A 27,288-nucleotide genomic window follows, 5' to 3' on the forward strand; every position below is an offset into this window, starting at 1 on the left:
ATGCCTTGACAGTTGGTAGAACTTGCTGTTAGAAGAATTTGGATGTTTCTGTTGTGTGAAATGTAACTATTGGCACATAGTCTTTAGAGCTATGAGACATTTCAGGTTTTCTATTTATTCTTGAGTCAGTTTTGATGACATATTTTTTTGTAGTTATTGAATATGTACATTTGTAGGCAATTCTGGAATGATGTAATTCATAGTGCTCTCTATCTTTTTAAATGCCTGCTGTGTCTGTGGTTTTGTCTTTCTTATATTTCCAGTACAGTTTACTGTGCCTTCTCCTCTATTTCTGGTCCTTCTTTCTGGAGAGCATCTATTTTATTAGGCAGGTAAAGGACCAGCATGTGGCTCTCTTGATCTGTGGTCCTGTTTCCTTATTTCCTATTTCATGTCTGTCTCTTCATCTTCATTATTTCCCTCCTTCTAGTTTTGATGGTTTATTCTGTCGCTGTTTTCTGGCTTCCTTGGGGCCCTTAGCTAATTATTTTCTGGCTTTCGTGTTTTCTGTTTAAGTCTGTTCTCCAAGTCCTACTTTACTGCATGCCCATGAATTCTGTCACATCTTCATATTCATTCAGGTCCTAGGATTTCCAGTTTCCCTTTGTTCATTGATCCGTGGCTCCAGTGGGTCTGTGGTGGTTTGCTCTTCAAAATTTAGGTACCAGCTTTGCTTTTCCTTGTGAAGTTTAATGATACTACAAAGAAGAAAACTTTATTTAAACAAGCAAATGGACGTGTGCATGCACATACTCAGACACACACGCTTGCACACACACACACACATGCACAGAAACACCCTCTCTAGGGATCAATGTCATCTCACCCCTGATGGGCCTCACGGTGAGGAAAGCCTCTCCCTGTCACCGGACACATTCCTGAGGGATGGTCCTGACGGAGGAGGGGGCAGGGGATGCCTGTCCTGTGCAGAAAGCATGGCTTCTTAAGTTGTCTTTTTAAGAAATCTACAACACTGTGTGTGAAGGGCTCCCTGAATGAGGGCTCCTGTTACCTCTTGGTACCAGAAACAGTATAAAGAATTCAAGATGCCAAAAGCACCAGGACCAAAGTGCAAAGAAACAAAGGAGATTCAGAGAAAACTGTGCTGTCATGCACAGGTTCTAGAATCACGTCTTACCATAACCAGAGTGACTTAAAATCTTCCCAAGTAACTGAATTTTTCAAAAACTCCAATATAACAGGGGTGTACAAAAGTTATAAAACTAAAAAATTTAATTTTATTTGGAAAAAAATTAACCCTCTTTTTTAAAGGCAGAGTAAAACATGACCTTGGTGGAATTTGAGGCTCTCTTTGGAGAAAATCTGATATTAAGGGACATTGAGATCAGAGAAGAATGGTTCATATTTACATATAAAAGATTCAAAATACCCAAATGAACAATAAAGAGCTTATGAACAGAATAATGAAATCCTTATAAAACTTATTTACTGGGCTTGTAATGAGGTCAAGTTTTTAAAGCTTCAATTATCTTGTCCGTTTTAATACATAGAGAATATAACCAAAGACTTGAGTTTAAATTATGGACTAACCATTGATAAAATTTCATTAAACAAAAGAGAGACCCTTCTGATTTTGAGGAATACAAAAAAGCCAGTGAGAGAAAAAAAAAAAATCCATTTACATCTTGTTTGTTGTATTAGCAAAACCTTTAAACACATCTATAAAAAATTCACAACTTAGGACTGTTTGCTTGCTTGTTTTCAACTCTGCAGAGTTGAAGGATGCCTGGCCTTTTCTGAAATCCAGTTCTCATGAGTATCCTTATTATCTGTGTTCTACTGTGTTGGGACACCTCATTTTTTACTGCAATAACCTCTTAGAATAGCAAAATATATGTATGTGATTCCCTGGATTTTCAGAACAGGGCAAAAAAGCCTCTGAGTAGACTCTTAGCCATCCTTCTCTCCCTGCTCCCTGTCAGCAGGCCGCAAGGCTCGCTTACATCCTCTGCAAACACACAGGGGTCCCCAACTTGTGCCCAACTTGTTCAGTGGACCCTCAGCTCAGGTAGGCGAAGGGGTAGCTGCCTTGAAACAGGAGAGGAATGCTGTGGTCCATTCATTCTCCTTTGGAATTTAGGCTGTATGTGCCAGGGCTAAAATCCAGGACTATTTTCAGTATTCAGAGAGAAAGTGGAATCAGAGTCAGATTGAACAAAAGTGGACAGAGAATCAGGGCCCAATTTTGCCTCATTCACACTAAAAACAGCTCTCATTCTCCGATTTCTTCTGTATCCATCCGGGACAATTCCAACGTGTTCTCTGTGCGTCCATTTGTTTAGCTGTGTGTTTGTAAAATGGATATTGCTTTGTGTGCATGTCTTCATTTGCATCCTGGGAGATACATAATTCTGTATCTGACTCTTTTTACTCAGTTATAGTTTTTGAACCTTCACCCCTATTGCATCAGACACATGGCTCTAGCATGGATGGCTGTGTGCCATTAGCAAACCCATGCACGTCTCAGAACTCCAGTTGCCTCATCTGGATGAGGGACGATAATTCCTATACCAGTAAGGCTGCAATAGGATTAGGTGAGGTGGTGTATGAGAAAGTAAAAGGCCACCTACTAGCAGGTAATATCTTGAATGTAAAATTTGTACTCGAAGCATCATTACTGCTGTAAACGGAAGAATCAGGCACCCCTGGATGAGGGTTTAGGTGCATTCGCTTTGCCCATTCCAGCAAAGGCAGGGGGAATTCTCTCCACACAGCCCAAGACCTTAGGTTTACATCTCACTTCTTCACAGAATCTGGTGCTGTGATTTAACCTGGTACATCATTTCCTCAAACCAGAAGTATCTGGAGAGCAACTATAATCCTTCACGTGTGCCTGCTCGAGGAGCCTGGCACTCACAGGTGCACAGGGCCAGGCTGGCCACGGCGCTGTGCCAGGTGGGAAGGATGCCCCAGCATCCCAGACCGGCAGAAATGATGCTTTAAAGGCGCTCAGTAATGGATGAGACATTGGAAACTTGCATGTTTATGTAAAAACACCAACTTCTAAATGTGGGCAGCTTATTTAAAAGGAATTTAAACCTACATGGACCACAGGAAACCACCTTCAGTAGCTGTCACCTGTTCTGAGTTTGCTGTTGTGCACACATGCGTCTCAGGGCCTTTGCACTGGCTGCTGCCCCACACCCCCGCAGGTCCACATTGCCTGGACCCTCCTCACGTGCCCTCTGTCGGACGCCACTTCACCAGACAGGCTTCTGGGCAATGAACAAAGGGGCCGATCGAGGGGTCTCGCTCGCACACCCCTCTCTACCCCCAGCTCCCCACGCTTCTCCCCTGAACCTCTCCCCTCTGTCTTCCCAAACCCTTCCCCGCCCCGCACCTCCTCACCCCATGGATCTCGGTTTGCACTGGACTAGACTTGATTTCATTTAGGTTCTCAGTTTCCTTCGGTTGTATTTTATTGACTGAAAACTCTATCCCATGGCTGAGACTCCTCAAGTCCAGGAATGATAGCACTCTGGTTTCAGTCAACAGCGCTCAAAACAAAATGCTTTCCAACTAACTCCTGACCTTCCCTTCTCCTTGTAGGTCTCGGTTTGGACGGGGCTGCTTCACTAGCATCACCCAGGGCAGCCCCTGGGGTGGGGGTCTGGGCAGGTGTGTGAAGGACCTTGTGCCGAGCACCCCGCAAGCTGGGCAGTGCTCAACACGCCCCTGTGGGCAAGGAGAGAGAACTTCTTCGCAGGGAAGGTGTGCTTGGTGCGGTGGGGTCAAAGGAAAACCTACGTTTGATAAGAATCAAAAAATCAGAAAGTAGTAGGTGGCATAATTAAGATTATAGGGTTTAAAGTAAGCTGACCTGGGTTAATTCCCTAAATATTAGCCTTCTGGCTTTAACTAGTAATTTCTTATCAGCACTATTCCGGGCTGAAGTGTGTCACCACCCCCCAAAATTTATACACTGAAGTTCTAACCCCTGGTACCTTAGAAAGTGACTGTGTTTGGAGACAGGGTCTTCAAAGAGGTAATTAAATTAAAATGTGGTCATGTGTCTGGGCCCTGATCCCATATGACTGGTGTCCTTCTAAGAAGAGGAAATTTGGACACAGACATGCACAGAGGGACAACCATATGAAAACCCAGGGAGAAGAAGGCCATCTACACCCTGAGGAGAGAGGCCTCAGGAGAAACCAGCCCTGCAGACACCTTGGTCTCGGGCTTCTAGCCTCCAGAATTAGATTTCTGTTTTTTAAGCCGCCCAGTATGTGGTACTCTGTTACAGCAGCCCTAGCAAGGTAATATAAGCACGGCGCCCAAAATAGTAGACATGGGTAATTTTTATGTTAAAACACGAATCCTTCAAGATCAAATTCCATCAATCAATATGCGTATCATCATTACCATATCATGGGACGAACCCCTGGGTTTTGGAGAGACCTGATTCTCCCAGATGTGTGAAATCACCTCAGAACCCTTGACAATCGCTCTGGCCAGGACCTCAATAGCTCAGGAGAGAGAAGGCACATCCTCTATTATAATTTAAATTTTTACTCTATTTATTTAGCCTTTCAAACCCATAGGCAGGTGGGAGGCTCCTTAAGTATTGCCTCCCACCCCTCAATTCCCCACTCTGAGGGGATAACTAATCACCCTTCTCTTTGGCAAAATTTCAAATACTGGAGGCTGCTCTTGTGTCTCGTGGCTCATGTGTAAGTTTCTCCTACAGGCTCATAACGCTCAGGTCCGTTTTCCATCTCCAAACGACGTGGCCTCATCCCTACATTTCCCGTCTCCTCCCGTACGTCACCTCCCCTTTGCCAAATCCCCCTCTACGGGCTGGTCCTGAACAGAAGATGCCAGAAGGGACCCGTCTGAGACAGATTAACACACAGCCCCCCAGCTCTGGCTGCACCTTCCAGCAGCCTTGGCCGTCACACCAGGCTCTGGGAAAGGCCACGGGTAAAGCACGTTTTCTCTCACCCTTAACTTGCTCCCTGGCTTTCTGGATGCAAAGGCAGATGCTACATTTATTGTATTCATCCTCATCACATCTCAGCTTTTGGGGCACACGTCAGTGGGCCCTGACAGCTGCAGTCTCTCCATCAGGAAGAGGGGGCAGCAATGTCAGTGCCTTCCTTGCCAGGCTGCCTGGGGGGGCAGTGACTTTGGTTAAATCGCGTGTGATGACGGCAGCCTGCACTTACGGGGGCTCCTTGTACATCCGTTTTTGCTATTATTTTACCCAGGAAATGAGTGGAACATCACGGCTTACCACAAGCCCCTCTGGGGTCATCTCGTTCCATCCCCCATCAGCCGTCAGCTGGTCTGTCCAGGCCGGCTCTGTGGCTTTTCTCTGCCAGATCCCTTAGCTAAGGACCCCTTAGCTGCCAGTTAACTTGCTCTGAGGCCAGCCCCCTCCTCACAGAACAGAGGCCTTGGGGACCCCTGCCGGCCCCACGCCAGCTGGGTGCTCTGGACCCACAACCCACCCATCAGCTCTCTCGGACGGTGTTTGCACCTGACCCAATACCCCAGCAAAACAGAATGACATCTCAACCCGAATTAAAGTTTGAAAAAAGGGAGTTTTGACACGCTGCATAAACTATCCTTAAAGTGTTCCAATCCAGGTAAAATAGACAAACGCAACCACAAGAATACTAACATTCATAAAAGCTGTAGCTTTTATCAGTTCTTATTAACATTTCAGAAAAACTGTAGCCCAGATACGAATGGGTTTTAAAATCATGTATCAGAGTTCGGGTCAAAGACTGACAAAAAAGTGAATTTGATTTAAACAGAAGGGAAGCACTGAACATGTAGTTTATCTTTAGATAGAGTTCAAGGGAAACTGATTATTTGGTGAACTAACTTTAGCCGGATTATGTGAGAGCTGCTTTCCTCACCTTTCTAAGGTGGAAAACCATTCACTTAATTACACAGTGAACAATTTTGCACAAAATTCATGCAAAGCCTCTTGATCTCAAGATTCATTAACCACCTTCTTACTCTAAAAAACTCAGAAGAACTAGTTTCTAGAAATCCCATTCCACTCCCAGTCACCAGCATTTCTTTAAATATTATCCATGTAGTGAAATATCAACCACTTCCATTTTGGAAGTCTGGAATTCTTTTTTCTTGCTCTAGAGATAACCAATGTGATGCCGGTACTGCTGGTAAGAATTTTCAGGGAACTGCTTAGAAAATAGAATTACTTTTATTTTTCCTTAGCAAATACTTTTAAGCATATAGACTTAGATTTATTAAACATTTAAGAAAAAAACACAGAAGAAAATGATTTAGAAATATGTGCTAAGGTTACTAAGCACTGTTTTTTATTAATGCTAGATAGATTAGACCAGAGATTTTCTCTGTTATCCTCTTTTCTTGTGCCAATATGTTCTAGATAACAGCGTACAACAGGGTAAGATTTAGCAAGAATTCCACCCATGGCTCAGAAATGCAGGCAAGCAGTAAGTGATGTATGTGCTTTGCCAGCAATGGCACCTCACCTGCCAGGTTTCTTTCATATAAACTATTCTAAGGAGCAGTGTAATTGCAGGGTAATTGACATCTAATGAACAGGGCAACTTACCACATGGCAGAGCAGTCAAAATTCACCAAGAGCCATTTGTGGGGATTAAAGTTAAATGAATCTGCATACTGCCAAGGAATAATAACAACAAAAAGAAAACACTTCAGTTATTAATGTTTAGCTATAAAACACGACCTCATACATAGTAATTAACAGTTTGCAGTCTCAAATGAAAACCAGCGTGACCAGACAGAGGAGAAGGGAAGCAGCTGAACCGTGGGGTTTGGGGCTCGAGGGCACTTGGGAAGGTCTGGGCAGCCACTGCTCCTACCTGAGCCTCTTTTCTTTCATTTTCAAATCCTATCTCGTGAAACATGAAGCTAGTATGGATCTGATTCTGGGCTGAAGCGCAAGGGGAGGAAGAGAGCTTTGGAGCCAGAGAATCGGGGTTGGCTTCCGGGCACAACTGCCTGTCCGTGTGGCCTGGATGGGAGTTCTGCTTCGTGGGGAAGACGTGCAATCACAGCCAAAAACTCTTCAGTGCAGCTCCCGAGGGTGACGCAGAAAACATCCAGTGCAAACACTGAGACTGTCGCTGCTCCGTGGTTGTAAAGCCAGCCAGGTGGTGGCCCAGGGAACCACGTGATGAGAAAATGGCTACTGACCTCCTGCAGCTCTGGTTAAGTGGGGAGACCTGGCAAGAGAACAGTCCCTGGGCCATATGAAAACGACCACCAGGTAGCCCTCAAGCTGGCTCCCCGCTCAGAGGCAGAGGGAAGGGACTGGCTGAGCCGGGCTGGGATGTGCCTCGGGGGAGGGGGCGCCCTGCAGAGAGACACCCACAGAACCGGAGCGACGCTGAGGTCCGCTGGACGTGAAGGGTACCAGGCTGCTGACCAAAAAAAATGCACAACCTAAAAGTTGAGTTATGCTTTGTTTGGCGGACTTTCTGAGAACTTCAAGCCCGGAAGACAGCATCTCAGGTAGCTCTGAGGGACTGCTCTGAAGAGGCAAGGGGGGGCCCAGGATATAGAGGGGTTTTTGCAACAAAGATCAGGTAGTCGGAACATCAAAAGGTTACTGTTAATTAAAGAAAACCAGACATCTCAAGTTAAGGAATTTAGCTCTTTTCTATGCATCTATGGGAAGATGCAAGAGTCTGGACTCACTGAAATCATCCCTTTGATGGGCACCTCAGCTACCTGGGATCAGTGTCCTGTGCTTTCTCATCCTGAGTTCCCTCAGGGCTCACTTTCAGGGCGGCTGTAATGTGATGGCTTGATGGCTGCAACATCCTTTGTTTACTGATATGGCAGCAGCATTTTTCTACAGGAACTTATAAGTGAGGGATTGGAATGAGGTAGTATCTAGAGCCTTCCTATTATGTATCTGTTAATCCTAATTTGGTGTAGGGCTATCACATTTGGATCAAGGGATGCACTTCGAGGACCTTGGATAATTTAAAATACGCAGAATTTCAAAGCATAATCGGAGCCCGACCCTGACAAAGGTCATGGGAAGTTTCTATCATCGTGAGGAGACCCACCCTGGCAGCAACACAGACACAGCTCATATCTGGGGGCGCTTGCCTGCTTTGAAACTGTGAGTCCCAATTCATTTTTAATTGGGGGGATTCACAGTTCTACTTTTCCACATAAAATGAGATGTTATTCATGGCTTATCTTGCATGCTTTCAAATTTGCATAGTCTGAAGTCACATAAAATGTATGAACATTTCAAACTACTAGACAATGCGGAATAATCAAAATTTTAATTCACAGGTGATATGTCAGACAATTGGACCGATTTGGCCTGGGAAATACTTTATGCATAAGTTTCCTCAACTTTATGAACTAGCAAAGTTCTCAGAATATATGTATCATGATCAGCAATGGGAAAGTGAAAATTTCATAGCTAATCGACAGTAATCAGGATCAGCCCATTTTTTTCATTTAATGGTTGGTTCTTTTACCAACATTGATGTAATAGATCAACAACTGTTCCCGTCTATCTAAATGTTTTCTTCTTTATTTCTATAGACACCATCCACATTCATCGTACTCATAATAGTAACAGGGTCCCTCCCTGGATGCCAGTGGTAACAACCGCCAACAGCTGGCTCTAGGTTCAAGGTCAAGTGTCATCCCATTTTCAAGTAGAAAAATGAGAGATTTCAACCACCAAGACTGGCCAAGGAGGGCAGTCTGCGTTTTCACTGAGCCATCACAAGTGGCGAGCTCTTACGATTCTCAGAGCGCTGGCTCTTGGCTTATCCTCTGGCTGATGAACAGGACCTGGGTCCCCCTGGAGGCCACGTGGCTGCATCTATAATTGAAGCAGAATGATGGCAGCGGCCGTGGCAAGGCCCCAGCTGGGAGGAACCTCGTAGTGGGGAAGCTTCGAAGTCTCCCCGAGGCTGTGGGACACCTCTTCTCCATCCCAACGAGGGAAGGGGGAGGGGGTAGCCAGGAGGGGCCGACAGGGAGATGCGTGGTCACCAACAGCAACCTCACCTGTCCGCCCACTCTGGGAGAGCAGATTCATTTCCCTCGAGGCTCCAATAAGAGCAATATTGAGAAAGAGACAGGAAATGACAAGTTTCATTTGTTGATAATGGGAAACAGAAGGTGAAAGAAGGGGCTTTGTTTGCTAGGCATTTTATTAGTTCCCTCCTGGGGGCTGATCTGTGTAAACGTCTTTCATTACCCACTGCGACGTTTTCTTCCTGCTGATGGAGAGGAAGGTTCTTATCTGCAGGGAAGGGCCGGGCCAGACAGGATATTGCACCCGTTATCTGCCAGCTGAGCAGCGGGCCCTCCCAGCCCAGGGACCAGTGGCCACAGGAGGACAGATGGCAGTGACTCATGGTTGGGTATGAAATCCTGTCTGGTGCTGATAGGATCTCACTGCAGCCCCACCACTGGGGTGGTCTGACAATTGGACACCCCCATGAAAGTGAAACCTCGGGTTGTGGGTTCATGAGGAAGAGAAGAGTGTAAGGGGGACAGATCGTGAAATTCTACACCTGATACTCAGAGTTAGAAAAGACCAGGCCTTGGGAGGGGCACGTACATCCCAGATGAATACTTTGCCCTTGGTCCCTGGAGACCATAGGGACAGACATCCCCAGTGATGCGTATCGTCACACACAAGACCACAGGACCACAACAAAAGGTATTTACATGGTACAGAGATTTATTCTTCACTTCCTAGCACCAAACACCCACCTAACTAGCTACCAGCCATGAACTATAGGGGCCAGTGTGAGCTTCCCGTTACCAGAACTTCTCATGTACTACACCCCTTCCCAATATTTCCAGAGGTCTTTGGAAGCTCTATTTACCCGCTGAGGATTGATCTAAGCCCTTGCACACATTCAGTGATCAATAAGTAATTACTGAATGAATGAGTGAATAAATGGATGGATGTGAGGGAGATATAAACCAGACTACGCCTTCATTCATTAGTGATAAAGGCATTATTCATCCCAAAGATGGGAATTTTGTATTCTATACCTCTGACACCCACTTTGCTGGTATTATGGTGTTATGAGAATCCAAATGAGTCACTAGAAAATTGATCGGCGGCAGGCAAGAGGGCAGAGGGAGGTTTGGAGGGATGGTCTCTCCAGGTCGTGGTGAAAAATGATAATGGTGTGGAATGTGTGCATAGCTTGCTGTATGCAGACGCTGCTTCTTAGCCCTTTAAATATGGTTAACTCCTCTGATCCTTAAAACAACTCGTCAAAGGAGGCATGATTACGAAATCCATCTTGTGAGGTGGGGAGAGGATACTAGCCTGCCCGAGGGGACATGGCTGGTCCTAGGGCAAAGCCAGGATGCAAGCAGGCTGTCCAAGGCCCAAGACCACGCCCTTGATCCCTGCACCTCGTGAGGTCAAGGTCTCGAGAAACCCCCGCCTCTGAGCAAGAAGCCATTACTGGCCTCCGTTGATTTACTACCCTATTCCCCCGCTCACTGACAAAGTCTGCCACCCTGGACCCTTCATTGCATGTACATCTGAGTCCCTGGCAAGGAGGAACTTCCTGCCCCGTGAGCTGCCAACTGTGAAACCCGGCTCCAGCCTGAAACTACTGATCAGGGCCCACCCCTAAGATCATCATTTAGTGTCAAGTCTGCACCCTGGAGAAGCAGAGCATCTGTCGATCGTTTTGGTTGCTGTTTCTCAAAAGAAGCAGATGCTTTAGCTGGCATTACAGGCCATGTCTTCCAAATTCTGAAAGTGCTCAGAACATTTAAATGCACCGGTGGCCATTTTCTCCATCTCAGTGAAAGTGAACATCATGCACAGTTGCATGATCAGAACATGACTATTGATCCAGATCAAATGGAATCGCAGGTTGTTTTTTAAAAAATTATCCCTTGATCTGACACGCATTCAGATTTTATTTTCTTCCTAAACAGTTTCCCACCGTTTGTAAGCTAAACTCTATCCTATCATGACAGCTCTACCCAGGATTTGCAGACGGAGAAATAGTGTAAACATCAGGTGTATTTTGAGAAGACAAGGCTGTATGATCGGGAAAGGTTCTCACCCCTTGTCACAAGGAAGTGTGACCTCCACCCATCACAGAAACTGGTTTGGAAGTCATTTGCTGCAACGAACCACAGTGGTAAAAAATATCAATGTCACACCCTTGTAAGGAGAAGTCACTGGTCGCAGGATACCTTCTAAAAACGCTCTTGTGGAAGAGCACACTCACCTCCACTCCATTCAGAAGATGCCGGAACTCGGGGCAGATGAAGGCGCTGCCCGCGTAGGCAGCGTCCACGTGCAGCCACACGTCCTCCTCGTGACCTGAAGCCCAGAAGCAACCTGTGAGCACTCAGAGGGCCGCCCTCATCCTGGCGTCAGAGCACCTGTCCCAGCCCAGCATCTTCTCAAATACAATCTGTCAACAGCGTTTGTTGGCCTGATGTCTGCATCCCTGACAAGCAGTGATGCTGAGGCAGAGGCCGTGTGCTGCTGGCCCCGACGGTGCCTGGCACGGGGACCAGAACTCAGGGAACGCGTGGAGGTGAGGGGAACCCCTGACTCTCGGCTTTGACCCTCATGCCCAGCAGAGCTCGAAGGGACCAGCCTACCCCACACCACCAGCCCACCCCACACCACCAGCCCGTCCACCCACATCTACTCCAGGTAGGTGCCATGCTCTGCCCTCCCCGCCTCGCCCTCGGGGAACTTTCTCCTTGATTCTCTTGGCTCTGAAGTCCTTCCCACAAGCATCTCTTAAGGCTGGGACCACGCAGTCCACACTGATCTCTCCACCCCCACAGGAAGTTCAGTCACCTGCTTTGCGCTTCCTGAAATCATTCTCGGCTCCCTTCATGAATGTGATTTCTGTGTTCCAGCCGTACTGGAAAAGTCTCGCGGGAAGGGCACCTGCTTGACTTTGAGCTGGGATAGAGTCCCGTCTAAATATGGTCCCTCGGGACTTCCCTGGCTGTCCAGTGGTTAGGGCTCCGAGCTTCCACCACAGGGGACACGGGTTCGATCCCTGGTCGGGGATCTAAGATCCCACATGTTACGTGGTGCGGCCAAAAAAAAGTAAAATAAAAAATAAATGTGCTCCCTCAATTCGAGCATATCTGGGCTCAACTCCCATCTCCAGCCACCCAGCCGCCGTGTGGTCTTACTGCCCTCCTGCAAGCTCGTTCCCCTCTCAGCAAATGGAGATGAAACAGCACCCAGACCTTGAGGGACAAACTAGGTAACACTCGTACGTGCCCGTCACGACACTAGGACAGACTCAGTGAGGAGCGACGGGATCCCCGGGATTATTTCCTGCCTCCGTGCTGTAGACTTCCCACGGCCGTGAAATGCGCAAGCAGGAGAGGTTGTGGGTCTGCAGCAAGGGGTGGGCGTCCTTCCCTTACGGGGGCGGAGCTGCCCCAGGAGCGCCAGGTCAGGGCGCCCTGGCAGGGGTCCGTCGGCACCTGCATTTGCGCTGGTGGATGGATTCACGGTTCACTGTTGCGTGCGTGAGGCTGATTCATCACGCACGACGCTGTGAGGAGTGAGGGGTGGCTCTGAGCTCTGCTGATAAAGGACAGAAGAGGCCATTCAAAGCCTCGATTCAGTTTGATCTTCAGGATGGAAGGGATGAAGCCTTTGGCTGGATCAAGATCAAATGTGTCCGGGGGTGGTGATATTGCCACAGAGGCACGCTGAGTGAGCCTAAAGCAAGTTTTACGGGTTCAGCGCTGCACTCAGACCAGCCTCCCCAGGCGCCCGTGGAGCCCCCCATGGATGTGGCCGTGAGCCAGGAAGGGAGAAAGGGGATCAGGAAAGGACAGGACGGCCGTCACCGCTGCAGCAATGCTGTCATCTGTTGCTGCTACAGCTCAGACCTGCTGAGAGGAGGGAGACGCTTCAGATGCACGTGCAGGATACACACAAAATCTCAAGGCAGGTCTGTGCTCTCCTCGGGGCCGTGGGAGCTGCTAAGGGGAGCTGCATTTTCTGATGGAGGCACTTGGGTGGAGTCTGACTGCCTCCGGCTGAGGACTGAGCAGCGAAGGGTCAGGCAGACAAGGCAGGAGGGACACAGCCGTGAGGGCTGGAGGAGGGGACGGAGTCTGGGAGCTGCAGACAGGCTCTCCTTCCCCCTCGGCCCTCACCCTGAGAGAGGGATGCTTGTAACACAGTAAAACCCACAACCCCTTACCTTAGCCGGGCCTACCCTGGGACAGACAGAGGAGAGGAGATCTGACCCTGAACCCCCAGGACGGGGCTGTAACGATGCCAGCCCCCAGGGCTCTGTCACTCCAGAGGGTACAGGAGATCCAGGAGGGGCAGTGGGTGGGGAATGATGGGGGGGCCGCTCAGGGTTTCGAAAGCGGGGCACCAGAAAGAAGGTGGAAGAGAGAACTAGCCTTACCCCAGAAGAGCTCTGGCCTTTGCCCTCGGCTCCAGGGAGGGGACCTCTAGCCCCTGGAAGGCCCGGCCTGAGAGGAGTTGCGGCCCCCAGACGGCCATTCCATGTCAGTTCTGAGTCCTGGAGGACTGGGAACTAAAGGTATGAGCTGGACGTCCGGGAGGGGCTGGGGAAGGAGGGCAGCCTCCCGGCCAGTGTGTGACACAGCCCAGTACAAACCCTGACACCGAAGGCTCGGCAAGCTTCCCTGGCAGGGAGGGCCCGCTCTCTGGGCCTACTGTCACGCATCAGGGCTGGTGGGGAGGGTGGCCAGGGTGACCTCACAGGAGAGGACGACCGAAGCCCCAGGTTTGGACCCTTCCCCACTCTGCCCCAGGCCCCTCCTCCTGCCATAAACCATAACCACAAGTATGCTGTCAGGTGTGGAGCATCAAACCTGTGGGAAGTGCTGGAAGCCCTGACCTTGGAGTTGGTGTCAGGACCAAGGACAGCCTTTGAGGGACTGGATTCCCTCTAACCGCGTAGTTGGCCTAAAACCCCTGCGGGAGGAACTTCCAGATGCCCGTGGGGAGTGGATTCCCAATGGGCTTCCCCTCTCTCCACGGGGAGGGGAAGAGCCTCCAGCACCACCGCCGCATCCCAAGTCTTACGTGTGATCGGCCGACAGCACAGCCTGCCTTCCGTGCCCACCGAATACGGTGGGTATCTGTAGGGGTCAGGGGTCACTGAGACCCCAAGGCCAGAGCACAGGAGTCGCATGCCCCAGGACGAGGCCCACCCAGCACGCAGGCAAGGCCGCCTCGACGGGGAGGTTTCTGATGCGTCCAAGAGGGAAGGGGCAGCCCCTGTCCCTCTCGGGCCCCCACTGCCTTGCCTGTTTCCTTCCGAGGCCCCCGTGGACGGGAGCAGCCAGACCTCCTGCATCATCTGCTGCATCCCTGCCAGGCACCCCGCCCCCTGCCACACCCCTGGGACCCCCGCTCCCACTTTCACACCGCCTGCCTGTCTACCTGCAACTCTCTGCCTTCTGTTTCTCACCCTGTTCTCAATAAAATCTGCCAGGAAATTCCACTGACCGGTCCAAGAGGACCAACTGAAACAGTCTCTCTGGCAAATTGTTTGGAAAGGAGCTAAACAGAAAATGTCTTTCCTAAAGCAGCAGTTGGGAGAAAACTGAGTTTTGATGTGCCCTCTTGGTCACGCAGTGGTGTGCAAATAAATAATCTGAATTATTTTAATGGTTTAGTCCAATCACACGGTAGAACAAGGCGGGCCTGGGCCTATCTGAAGTTAAAGGGTGCTAAACATTTGGCGACTCAAGTAAATGACGTCAGAGGAGGGGAAGCAGGTGAAAGGCGCTCATTCACCGTGAAGTCACCACCGATGATCAGTAAGAGCATGGCTGGTAATGAACGGAACTGTCCAAATCGACGTCGTGGATAAACCTCGGCAGCGAGTGGAGCTTTGCGGCACTCGCCACGCCTGCCCAGAACAGCCTCGGCATCTGGCACCATACGCATCACCCCAGACCTGGAAGCAGGGGGAGCCCCAGGACATCAGGACAGCCAGTGCTGGGGCGGCAAGACCATGTGGGCTGTGCCCGGCAGGGGACCCAGCCCTCTAATCCGACGGCCCTGGAGTGACATCAGCCGGCCGCGGGCCAGGACGTCCAGTTCCCAGCCTGACATCTGAGTCCAGGGGCTCAGCGCCCTGGCCTGGGACCAGGGTTTGCAGCTCGTGAGGCCACCGCTGCAGCCACGACTGGCTTGTCCCTCCTCCCCGGCTCCCAGCCCCCGGCCCTGCAGCCCCGTCTCCGGCCAGCTGCTCGGACAGACATCTGCCACGGTCACAGTTGGGGGAGCCCATGGGAAGGGGCCAGGCCACACCAGTGGCCACCTGACCGACCGGCCACCAGCTCCACGTCCCCCAGAGCACGAAGGCCCCTCTCTCGCTCTTGTCTCGCGCCCTCTCCGTGCATTAACTCGTCCACTCAGAATCCCATCGCTTTACAATAAGCGTTGTTTCCATCTGTACTTCGCAGATGGGGACGCAGCTCAGAATTGAGGCACACGGCCTCAAGGGTGGCCCGGGCTGCACCACGGCTGCCTGTGACGGAGGCCTGCCCAGCCCACTCCATCAGCCTTCACTCACACCGGGGGAGAGAGGGTCCACTCCCGCACCCCGTGAGTGTGGTCCACAGACAGACCCAGGTGAGGAGAGGCGAGAGGCCGCTGGGGTTCCACAGACGGGCAGTGAGCCAGGTCCCAGTGGCACAAGCCGCAGCTCGGCCACGAGACACCCAGACCCTTCCGATGACTCCTGCCACCCGGCCCTCCCCTTCCCGGGGCAGCAGCTCCGCCTGCAGCGGTGGCACTGGCCCTCCTGCCCCGAGGACAGAGGAGGGGTGGGTCACAAGCCAGGACCCCTGCCTGAGGAAAGGCTTTCTGGCCACAGAAAACCTCCTGGGCCTGCTGAGTTCCCAGGGTCTCAGCTTAAAGAAGCCGCTTATTCACAGCTCACCTTTGAATTCTCTGAATTCTTGTCTCTTGGAGAAAACCTCAGTGCTCCAGTGAGGGCGGAGGTGAGGTGGCCCGGCAAACACACGAGGCACACACTCTTCTTGGGAGAAATCCAGTTTTTTGATATTGATTTGCTTAATCACTTTAATTTGCTCAATTATATTCAGGAATTCCAAAAAGGCAAAAAAAGATGCTGGAAGACCTACTCCAAGGACAGAAAATTCTCCTGCCATCACACACGCGACCCTCTGAGAGTCTGCAGAGCTGATTCTCCTCCACCGCGGGCAACACAGCCTTTGTAATCTGACATCACTGTTATAGTTTTCTTACCAATAGCGTGTCGGTACAGCTAAGCTTAGCTTTTGTCCAATTAGCCCGAATTCTGAGTTTATGGGGTTCAAGCTAAGGTGGTTTGTGTCACTGTAAACACGAGACGAGTTTGGCTAACTATCCTGCAATAAGTTTAATGATGTTAATATCATATTAATATATTTTATTACTATATAATTATATTACATTTTATATACGACATTACGATATGAAGTTAATATTATGAAGGAGAGACCAAAGAGGCAGTCTACTGAAGTCCCCGGATATTGAGAACATTTTTCCAAAAGAAAATTGTAATCAGATACTCACAGATGGGACCCACTTCTAAGAGGTTGTCAAAGGAGCAGCAGGACGTGGTCCCCAGCGTGGCCACCACCTGGAGAGCAGGAAGCAGAGGTCCCTTCAGCCCTGCATCATAGTCACTGCCGTAACCCCCACACACACACAGCTACCACCGCTACCCAGATGGGGCCCAGAGCCTGAATCCACGTGCTGGCTGAACGTGTGCTGGATGGAGAGGTGAGTCTGTGGATATGTATTTAATATTTGCATGGAAGCATCACAACAGGTTGAGAGAAACAGAGCTGGTAACAGAAAACTAGGCTGCGAGATTACAAAGGGCACTGGCACAGATTTCCCGGGATGCCGAGGGACAGGAATGAAGGCCTGGACCACGTGAACAGCATTCCCTGTGTTCTGCTTTATTGATAGAAGTGTATATATTGACTATAAGGATATCCTTCCTTCCATGAAGTAGGCAGTCTGGATTTTCTTAGCTGAGTGTGTGTGTGTGTGTGTGTGTGTGTGTGTGTGTGTGTGTGCAGAGCAAGCACACAGAATGAGGCACACGTCATCGGCCTGGCTGGGGCTGCTCCAGACCTCGTGGGATGCTTCTTCTGGATCAGCCTCCGGGTCAGCTCAGACTTTGACCAACAGCATCACTCACTGGCTTTCATCTGCTGCCCTTCTCTCTGAATGATACTGTTCCCAAAGATTAACTTCAACCCTCAGAAGATGAAGCTTTGCTCTCCTAAGGAAATTCACGACCCTGAAAATAATTCTTAAAGGGTGTCCCGAGAAAGCTTTGAGAACAGTTGGTCACCCAGCTGGGAGATGTGGCTGGGAATTCTCTATCCTCTCATTTCTGCTCCCTGAGCTCCCTGCAGCTCTGTGATCACACCTGCGCACCTGACTTGTAAATTCCCGCTCACGAAGCTGTCTCTCCCTCCTGACCCATGAAACTCTTGAAACCAGGGTCTACGTCTTACTTCTTTGTGTTGCTCGGAACTCACACTTTGCTGGCACAGAATAGGTGCTGAAATATTTGCTGCATGCAGACGCTCTCCAAATGATCAAAAAGCATCTTATGTTTCCAAAACCAAAAAGCCTAATTGATTTACAATGGCGGGTGCAGTCTGGATAATGAAATTTCTCTTTCGATGTGATAAGGCTGTGAAATTTCATTCAATCTGTGTGGCCTTTATGGAGCCCCCAGCAATGCTTTGTGCCCTGAGGAGACACAGGGGTCGGAAACACACAAGCTAGGAAACCTGAGAACCCAGTTGGAGGCCTCTCTGGTGCATTTAGCCTGCAACCACCTGCGTTTGACCTGAAAACCAAATGTGTCTTTCAGAGAGAGTCAAAGTGCTCTGGCCAGGGAGGCATGGGTTCTGCTCTGTGATGGCTCAGCTGACACAGTCACCTGGGCCACAGAGAGTGTTGCTTTGCTTTTCAGGTGTCGCGAGGCCAACAGGTTGGGAGGATATTGCCACTAAAAAGATAGCTCGTTATACCCATGGGGAGAGGGGATGCCATGCCATGCAGAGTCACACAGGGAAGCAACAGGGTCAGTCAGGAGGCAGAGGGAAGGGAAAAGGTGGGCGGGAACTATGGGTTCCCTGCAGAAAGGAACAGGTGAGGCAGAGCAGGCAGGCTTAGGATTGACAAGTGTGACTTATTTCAGATTATTTCAGCAGGCTGTGAGGCACAGGGACTGCCCTGGTTGTCTGGTCCTTGGCTCTGGGGGGATCAGGGAAGGAGAAGTGTGGTCCGGAGTGTGAGAGACTCATAAAGGGGAGGTGGGCAGGGCTTGTGGGCTCCGAGTGGCTGGTTTGCTTAGGAAAGGCTCACTTGCCTTTCAGCTCTCCGGAAACTGTCTAGACCTCCAGGGTCAGCAAGGTCCTTAAGACATCCAGGCATCAGCAACACAGAAAATAAAAAGGCAAGATGAATACACAGACACTGAAGCTGAGCATTCGGGGCAAAAAGGCTGGGGTTGGAGGCCCAGTTCTGCATCACATTGGCACCTGCTGGATTTTTGTTTTCTCACTTACAACACAAATGCACTAGACCAGGACCTGCCCAGATCCTAAGGTCTGCGGGTGTAGACCTTCCAGCCTCAATGTTTCCCGAGGCTTCTCAGCCCCTTTCCTCCCCGCCTCTGTGCCCAGCCCCTCCCTGGTCCAAGTACCAAGCATTCTCCATGTCTGCTTCATCTTGACAAGATAAATGACTTAGTGGGAATCCAAGTCAGTGAGCCATTTTTCTCTGGTGTTTGCAATATATAACTGAGTACTAAAATGCTTTATCTAAGGGGCCTAGTTTGGTAGGTAGAGCATGGAACTCTTAAAATGCTTTGTCTATGTCATAAACCATGTAGCTTCAAAAAACCAAAGGATGATTAAACCTTCTTAATATCACTTGTAATTTATTTTCTCAATTTTAAGAGTCTCTTAGGAATGACGTTTCTGTAGTTCAGCAATTCCTTCAGTTTCATCTCATTTTCCTCAGCTAAATTCTAATGGAAATAAATGCCATAACTTCTGTTTTTAAAATTACACCTAAACATTAAAAATTATGAAATTGTTGTTAAAATTATTTTCTATTAATGTGTACACAAGAGTGTGTCTAGAACGATTCCACCAAATATTAGTACTGCTTGTCTCTTATGATGAGATTTGGTTAATATAAACCCTATATTCTTAGCTTTTTATGTAGTTATTGATGTTTTTGTTCTGAGCGTGGAGCATTTTGTAAAAACAACAAGAAAACGCTGCGCAGTCCTAGGAGTGGCCTCAGGAGAGAACACGTCTCAGCCAGGCCTGGGAGCTTTGCAGAGATTATATTCGGTCATCATGACCCTCCTGAGCTGGATGCCTTCAGGGACCCCTACTTTACAGTTGGTTTAAGTGAGTCTCCTGTGGCGGGGTCCGGGGGTGGCCCAGGGACACGCAGGCAGGAGCAGACCACAAGGTGAGCCCAGGTGTGTGAACTCTGGTCCTGCCGCCTAGAGAACGCAGCACGCTGGACCGTGCCCGAGGCCCTTCCAAGCGACCCCAGCCCTTTGTGGCTCCCCGGGGCGGCACGTGGGCGGCACGGGGATCCAGGCTCTCGGGAGGCTGTTCCAGGCTGTTGTGGGGGGGTGGCCTCAGACACCGCTTTAAAGCCCAGCACCTGCTCCGCTCCGGGCTCTGATTACCCCAGCTCAGCTCAGTGGTGCTAACCTGATTTCAGGCGCTCTGCAGGGGCCTAATCACATTTGTGAGGGGGCAGACGGGCGGGGCCTGGGTGGGCGCCCCATCTCCGAGAGCCCGGGGCGGTCCTGCTGTTCCCCTCCTCCTCCTCTGCCGTCCTCACCGTGGGCCCGATCTGCTCTAATACAAGCCCCGCAGGCTCCACCCTCTCCCTCGGGCCTGACCTTATCAAGTCAGGCGGGCAAACCATCGAGATGAGAAAGGGAAATTTATTACAAGCCACAGCGAGTTTGTGGAGGGACAGTCATTCTGATTTCCCAGTTCAAATCTGCCCAACGTACCCGTGCCCTGAGCAGCGGGTCTTGACTTTGAAGGGGCTGCAGCCTCTTCGCAAAATCATGAAGGAGGTGGGGCAGGGCTTGTGGGCTCCGAGTGGCTGTTTTGCTTAGGAAAGCCTCACTTGCCTTTCAGACCTCCGGAAACTGGCTAGACCTCCAGAGTCAGCAAGCTCCCTAAGACATCGAGGCATCAGGGTCTGCAACTCAGGATCGGGCACAGAGTTACGCATGTGCAGAACGATAACCACCAGCCGTTTGTTTCAATGGGAGTAAGCAAGCAACATGTCAAAGCTCAAGCCACCCTCCTGCCCGATCCGGGGGGGCTTCTCTCTGCAGCTTCACAGGCCCTTGACTGCCCTTTAAGATAACAACCAGCTGCATCTCCTCCTGTATCCTATGATCTTTCCCATCTCTGTGCCTTACAATACTGTGTTCTTTCACAAGACAGGCACGTGCCCGCACGTCCACCAGGACAGTGGGCTTACGTGTTACCTCTTAGCAAAGGCTTCACTGACGCCCCCTACTAAACTCATCGTACCCTCTACCCCTTGTCCACATGCACAGTCCTCATCAAACGGCACAAAGATCAGGGATACATCTGTCTCCCTCCAGGAACATTTCAGGAGGAAAGGGACCACGCCTCTCCACAGATGCCCAGGGCTGGTACAGGAAGCGCTCTAAGGAAACAGGCACGTTATGCAGGTCAGACTATGAGTTCTGGTGAGCTGTGAAACCCTCTGCTCTGAATCACAGGACTTCGAACATAGCTCACACTGCACCTTGGTGCAAACGACTGTTCCCTTAATGTCTCCACTTCAGCAAATAAGATCCTTGAGGCCCCCCCTTAATCTCAGCACCCACAGGCCCAGTACGTCGAGGGTGTTCATTTGTCAAACAAGTGAATGACTTAGTGAATTAACATGGCATTGTTGCCTATTCCATCACGAGAAGCTTTGAAATGCAATCAGTGGAAGTATCTGGCACCGGCTCCTAAGGCCATGAACTTGTCACCTTTTGCTTGAGAGCCCACCATGAGGATCGTAAAATGTAGTCGATGGAAGTGTAGATGCCTCTTAAAGGACATACACAAAATGTTCCAACAGAGGTCTTGGACACCCTGAAGAGCTCACAAATGATGCTTATTTCAAAGTCCTCGTAAACACAAAGGCACAGAGTAGCAGCCAAAGTGAAACATGGCACTACCTCTGAAGTCCCACCACAAGATTATGAGAGTGTGGACAAGAATGTCACCTGTCACATCAGTAAACAAAGGATGTTGTGGCCATCAAACCATCAGCACTGCAGCCTCCCCCAGCTGTGCACCCTGAAGGAATTCAGGATGGAGGAAAGCCTAGATAGTTAAGGTGCGTATCAAAGGAATGGTTTCAATGAGCCCAGACTCTTGCATCTTCCCATACATAGAAAAGTGCTAAATTCAAAACCAGATGTTTAAAGTACAGTCTACACAATCTCTTTTAGAAAAATAGAAGAGGAAGGAACCACTTCTCCAGTCTTTTTATGAAGCCAGTATTACCCTAACATCAAAACCAGAACAAGACTATAAAAAAGGAAAACTACAAACCAATATTACTCATGAACAGAGAAGCAAAAATCCTAAAAATATTAGTAACTAGAATACAGCAATATATAAAAGGAATTACACGCTATGAACAAGTGAGATTTATTCCAAGAATGCAAGGCTGGTTTAATATTTGACATTCAATGTAACCCACCTTGCTAACAAACTAAAGAAGAAAACCACATGACCATGTCAATCAACGTAGAAAAATCATCTGACAAAATTCAACACTAATTCATGATAAAAATTTTCAGAACTCTAGGAATAGAGAAAAACTTTCTTAACCTGAAAATGAACACCTACAAAAACCTAAAGATAACATCTTACTTAATAGTGAAAAACTAAATACATTTCACTTAACATTGGGAACAAGGTAAGAATGCCCACTCTCATCACTGCTATACAAATAGTACTGGAAATTCTATCCAGTGCAAAAAGGCAAGAAGAAGAAATAAAAGACATACAGGTCAGAAAGGAAGAAGTAAAACTGTACCTATTTGCATATAGCATGATTATCTAGATAGAAAACCCCCAAGAAATCCATTAAAAAAAAACCCTCCTAGTTTAGCAGGGTTACAGGATAAAAGATCAACATACAAAAATTAATTCTATTTCTACAAGCTACAATAAACACATGGACATCAAAATTAAACATTCAATACCATTTACAGTTGTTCAAAAATAATAATTCTGTAGGTATAAATCTAGCAAAACATGTACAGTCTTATATGATGAAAGAAATTAAAGAAGATGTAAATAAATGGAGAGACAGATCATGTTCATGGCTTGAAAGACAACATAGTAAAGATTTTAATTACCATATAGGGCAAAGGGAAAGTCTCAAGAGAAATTTTAAAAATATTTTTAACTCAATGAAAATACAACTTACCAAAATGTGTGGAATGCAGTGAAAATAATGCTTAGAGGGAAATTTATAGCATTAAAGGCATACATATACTAGAGAAGAAAGGAAATTTTAAATCTATAATGTAAGCTTCCACCTTAGGAAACTAGAAAACAAAGAGCAAATTACATCCAAAGGAACTAAAAGAAAAGAAATAATAAGAATTAGAGTAGACATCAATGAAATTAGGAACAGGAAATCAATAGAGAGAATCAACGAAACCAAATGCTGGTACTTTGAAAAGATCGATAAAATTGATAAACATCTAACTAGGTTAACTAAGAAAAAAGAGAGGACACAAATTACTAATATTAGAAATAAAAGAAGGACCATCACTACTGATCCCATGGATGGTAAAAGGATAGTAAAAGAATATTATGAGTAACTTTATGCCCACAAATTTGGAAACCTGAATGAAATGGATCAATTCCTTGAAAGACATAATCTACAAAAACTCACATAAAGAAAAAAAGATCCTCCCAATAGGCCTATACCATGGCTTGAACATTTCTGTGCCCCCCTCACCTCCGCAAAACCCTTGAAACCAGAGTTGTTTGTATTAGGAGGCTGGGCCTTTGGCAGGTGCTTAGCTCATGAGGGTGGGGCCCTTGAGAACAGGATTGGTGCTTCTGTTAGAGACACCACACAGAGCTCCCTTGCCCCTTCTTCCATATAAGGACATGGCAAGAAGTCAGCCGTCTGCAGCCAGGAGAGGGTCCTCACCAGAGCCCACCCTGGCACCCTGATCTCAGACTTCCTTCCTCCAGAACTGTGGGAAATAAATTTCTGTTGTTCATAAGGCACCTAGTCTGTGGTATTTTATTATAGCAGCCTGCACAGACTAAGATGGCCTATATCTATTAAAGAAATAAAGTCAGCAAATTAATAGCCTTCCATAACAGAAAGCAGCAGGCCCAGTTTTGTTCACTGGTAAAATCTACCATGTATTTAAGAAAGGGATTAAACTAGATATAGAAAACAAACTAGGGCTTCCCCAGTGGTGCAGTGGTTAAGAATCTGCCTGCCAATGCAGGGGACACGGGTTCGATCCCTGGTCCAGGAAGATCCCACATGCCGCGGAGCAACCAAGCCCGTGCGCCACAGCTATTGAGCCTGCGCTCTAGAGCCCGCGAGCCACAACGACTGAGCCCACATGCCACAACTACCGAGGCCCACGCGCCTAGAGCCCGTGCTCTGCAACAAGAGAAGCCACCGCAACGAGAAGCCCGTGGCACCGCAACAAAGAGTAGTCCCCACTAGCGGCAACTAGAGAAAGCCCGCGTGCAGCAACGAAGATCCAATGCAGCCAAAAATAAATAAATCAATTAATTAAAAACAAAAAAAAGAAAACAAACTAGTGGTTACCAGCAGGGAGAGGGAAGCGGGGAGGGGCAGGATAGGGGTAGGGGATTAAGAGGTGAAAACTACTATGTATAAAATAGATAAGCAACAAGGATGTATTGTACACAGGGAATTATACCCATTATATGGTAATAAATTTTAATGGAATATAACCCGTAAAAATGCTGAATCACTATGTTGTACAACTGAAACTAATATAATACTGTAAATCAGCTATACTTCAGTTAAAAAAAAAAAGAAATTAAACAAATTCTCTACAATCTCTTCCAGAAAATTGAAGGAAAGGGAATGTTCCCTAACTCATTCTGTGAGACCAGCCTTACCCTAGTTCCAAAATCAGATAAAGACATTACAAGAAAGAACTGTAGACAAATATCTCATGGATATAGATGTGAAAATTCTCAACAAAATATTAGCAAATTGAATTCAATAATATATAAAAAATAACAACCAGGTGGGATTTGTTCCAGGTATGCATAGCTGATTCAGCATTGAAAATCAATTAATATAACCTATCATATCAAAAGGCTAATCAAGAAAAAAAATCACAAAATCATATCAATAGATACAGAAAAAGTATTTAACAAAATCCAGCATCCATTTATAATAAAAAATTCTTAGCGAATTTAGGATTAGAGTGGAATTTCCTCAACTTGATAAAGAACATCTATTAAAAACCTGACAGCATACTTAACAGTGAGAAACTACAGGATTTCCTGATAAGATCAGAAACAAGGCAAGGATACTTGCTTTCACCACTCCTATTCAACAGGATGCTGGGAATTCTAGCTATTACAGTAAGACAAGAAAAGGGACTAAAAGATATACAGATTGGGAGGGAAAAATGAAACTACCTTGGTTTGAAGATGACATGATTGTCTATACAGATATCCTCCCCCCTCCCCCCCAAAAAACCCAAAATCAAAATCAAACCCAAAACCTCCTGAAACTAATAAACAATTATAAGAAGATACAGAATAAAGGATAATATACAAAAGTCAGTTGCTTTCTTATATTCCAGCAATGAAAAATTTGCGTTTGAAATTAAAAACACAATACCACGTACATTAACACCAAACTAGAGATAGGTAGAGAGAGAGAGAGAAATGCTTAGGTAAAAATCTAACAAAATATGTGTAAGATCTATATGAGAAAAACTATAAAACTCTGAGGAAAGAAGTAAAAAAAAAATCTAAATAAATGGACAAATATTCCATATACATGGATAGGAAGATTCAGTATTGTCAAGATTTCGGTACTTCCTAACTTGATCTATAAATTTCCTTTCAAAATTCCAGGCAATCATGTTATGGCTATTGACAAACCAAGTCTAAAGTTTATAAAGAGAAGCAAAAGACGCAGAATATCCAACACAATATATATGTATATTTTTTACCGCGCGGCTTGCGGGATCTTAGTTCCCCAACCAGGGGTTGAACCGAGCCCTGGGCCCTGGCAGTGAAAGTGCCGAGTTCTAACCACTGGACCACCAGGGAATTCCCTACCCAGCGCAACACTGAGGGAGAAGAACAAAGTCAGAGAACTGACACTACCCAACTTCAAGTCTTACTATAAAGCTACCGCAATTCAAGGCAGTGTAAAATTGGGGAAAGAATAGACAAACAGATCAATGGAACAGAATAAAGAGCCCAGAAATAGACACACACAAATGTGGTCACCTGATCTTTGACAAAGGAGCAAAGGCAGTTTAATGGGGAGAGGATAGTCTTTTCAGCAAATTGTGCTAGAACAACTGGACATCCACATGCAAAAAAAAATGGATTTGGACACAGACATTACACCTTGTACAGAAACCAGAGCAAAATGGATCAGAAACCTAAATGTAAAATGTAAAACTATAAAACTCCTAGAAGATAACATTGGAGAAGATCTAGAACATCTTGGGTTTTGTGATGAGTTTTTAGGTACCAATGACATATTCCATGAAAAAAAAATTGATGAGATGGACTTCATTAAAAATGAAAACTTATTCTTTGTGATAGATACTTCAGAGAATGGAAAGACAGGTCACTGACTTGGAAAAAACATTTTCAAATCATACCTCTTGGAATGATACCTCACTGGTATCCAAAATATATAAAGAAATCTTAAAACTCAACAGTCTGAATCTTGTTGATGTCTCTACAATTATTTGTTTATGCTCCTGATTCCTCTGGGAATTCCTCGAATCAGGATCAGATTGTGTATAAAATCATACCCTCTGTGCCTCTCCCAGCCTACATGTTAGATATTCAATAAATGGCGCTAAATTTGAATTGATCAAAACAATTTTTTGGATAAAAAAGCTTGTCTCAAAGATTAACTCTTAAAAAGTAGTGCAAGTTATTATTGCATGGCCCCTAGAGTCTGTTGAACCTAGACTGCTCTACAACTAGGAAATACCCAGATACTGGCAGGTGTGCCTCAGAGCATGGAATCCTGGGTACACAGGAGAATCTGGAAGTTGCTGTGAAGCATCTCCAATGCCTGGTCCCATCCCCAGAGAGGTTGGAGCGGGGTCTGGGCATCAGCATTCTTTATAGCTCCCCAGATGACCCCAAAGTGCAGCCAGATGACCTCACGGGGCTAGTGCCACAATCACAGCCTTTCAGCTGCCATCACACCTGACGTCCCAGTCCAGTCACCGGCTGATACCATGACCACACCAGGCATGACAGCTCCCAGCCTCCAGTTGTAACAGCAACTGTTTCTTCCCCACTGGGAAAAGCCCACCCGTGCACAAGAAAACTAGCTGCTATTTGGCTAGTTAGATATTTTAATTATATCCTATTTATTTGTATTTTAATTAGTCACCGCTTGCTTGCAGCACACCTCTCGCAGATGATGCCTCTTAGTATCTACTGAGGACACCAATCTAGGTGGAAAGTGTGTTTTATTTTTAATTCGGCTCACTCGGATGTCTGCCATGCATCTACCACGTCAAGGGGCCACGCTATGGTGTCATTTTTAACAGGAAGCAGAAGCAAGACTTCTCAGCTTAGCAGCATTCTCCAGGCTGGGCTCTCTGGTGTTACTCATTTCTGAGATTCACACAAGTGGAAGGAAAAATAAATGGAGTTTTGCTCCAGCCACCCTCAAGGAGAGGCGGGCTGACCTGAGTACCACCTGGTCTGTGACCACCGCGGCAGCCTGGAAAGTGGCCCTGCCACCGCGGGCCCACCCCTGCAGGGCCCAGACACCCCCGTGCAGCCACGCGAACTCACGAAGAATGGAATCAGGCCGGCGGCCTTGTCTCTCTCCAGGGCCTCCTGCAGGGCAGAAGCTCGCATGGCAAACTTGCCATCGGAGGGGATCGCTTTTAATTTCACTCCACCAATCAAGCCAGCTCTTTCCACGGAGGAATGTGCCTG

At 47.5% G+C, this 27,288-nt stretch overlaps 1 protein-coding gene across 1 annotated transcript in view; it reads right to left on the bottom strand.

Moving 5' to 3' along the window:
- DDC (dopa decarboxylase) overlaps positions 1 to 27,288 on the bottom strand; it is an 81,634-nt gene that overhangs the window by 14,802 nt on the left and 39,544 nt on the right. Inside the window, exons 6-9 of the mRNA XM_068549869.1 lie at positions 27,142 to 27,285; positions 16,571 to 16,637; positions 11,238 to 11,332; positions 6,575 to 6,642 (exon numbers count right to left, since the gene is read on the bottom strand). Of these exons, the coding sequence (XP_068405970.1) occupies positions 6,575 to 6,642; positions 11,238 to 11,332; positions 16,571 to 16,637; positions 27,142 to 27,285 (374 nt within the window). The remainder of the gene's footprint in view (positions 1 to 6,574; positions 6,643 to 11,237; positions 11,333 to 16,570; positions 16,638 to 27,141; positions 27,286 to 27,288) is intronic.

The sequence above is a fragment of the Eschrichtius robustus genome, chromosome 8 (genome assembly GCF_028021215.1).
Source record: "Eschrichtius robustus isolate mEscRob2 chromosome 8, mEscRob2.pri, whole genome shotgun sequence".
NCBI lineage: Eukaryota > Metazoa > Chordata > Mammalia > Artiodactyla > Eschrichtiidae > Eschrichtius > Eschrichtius robustus.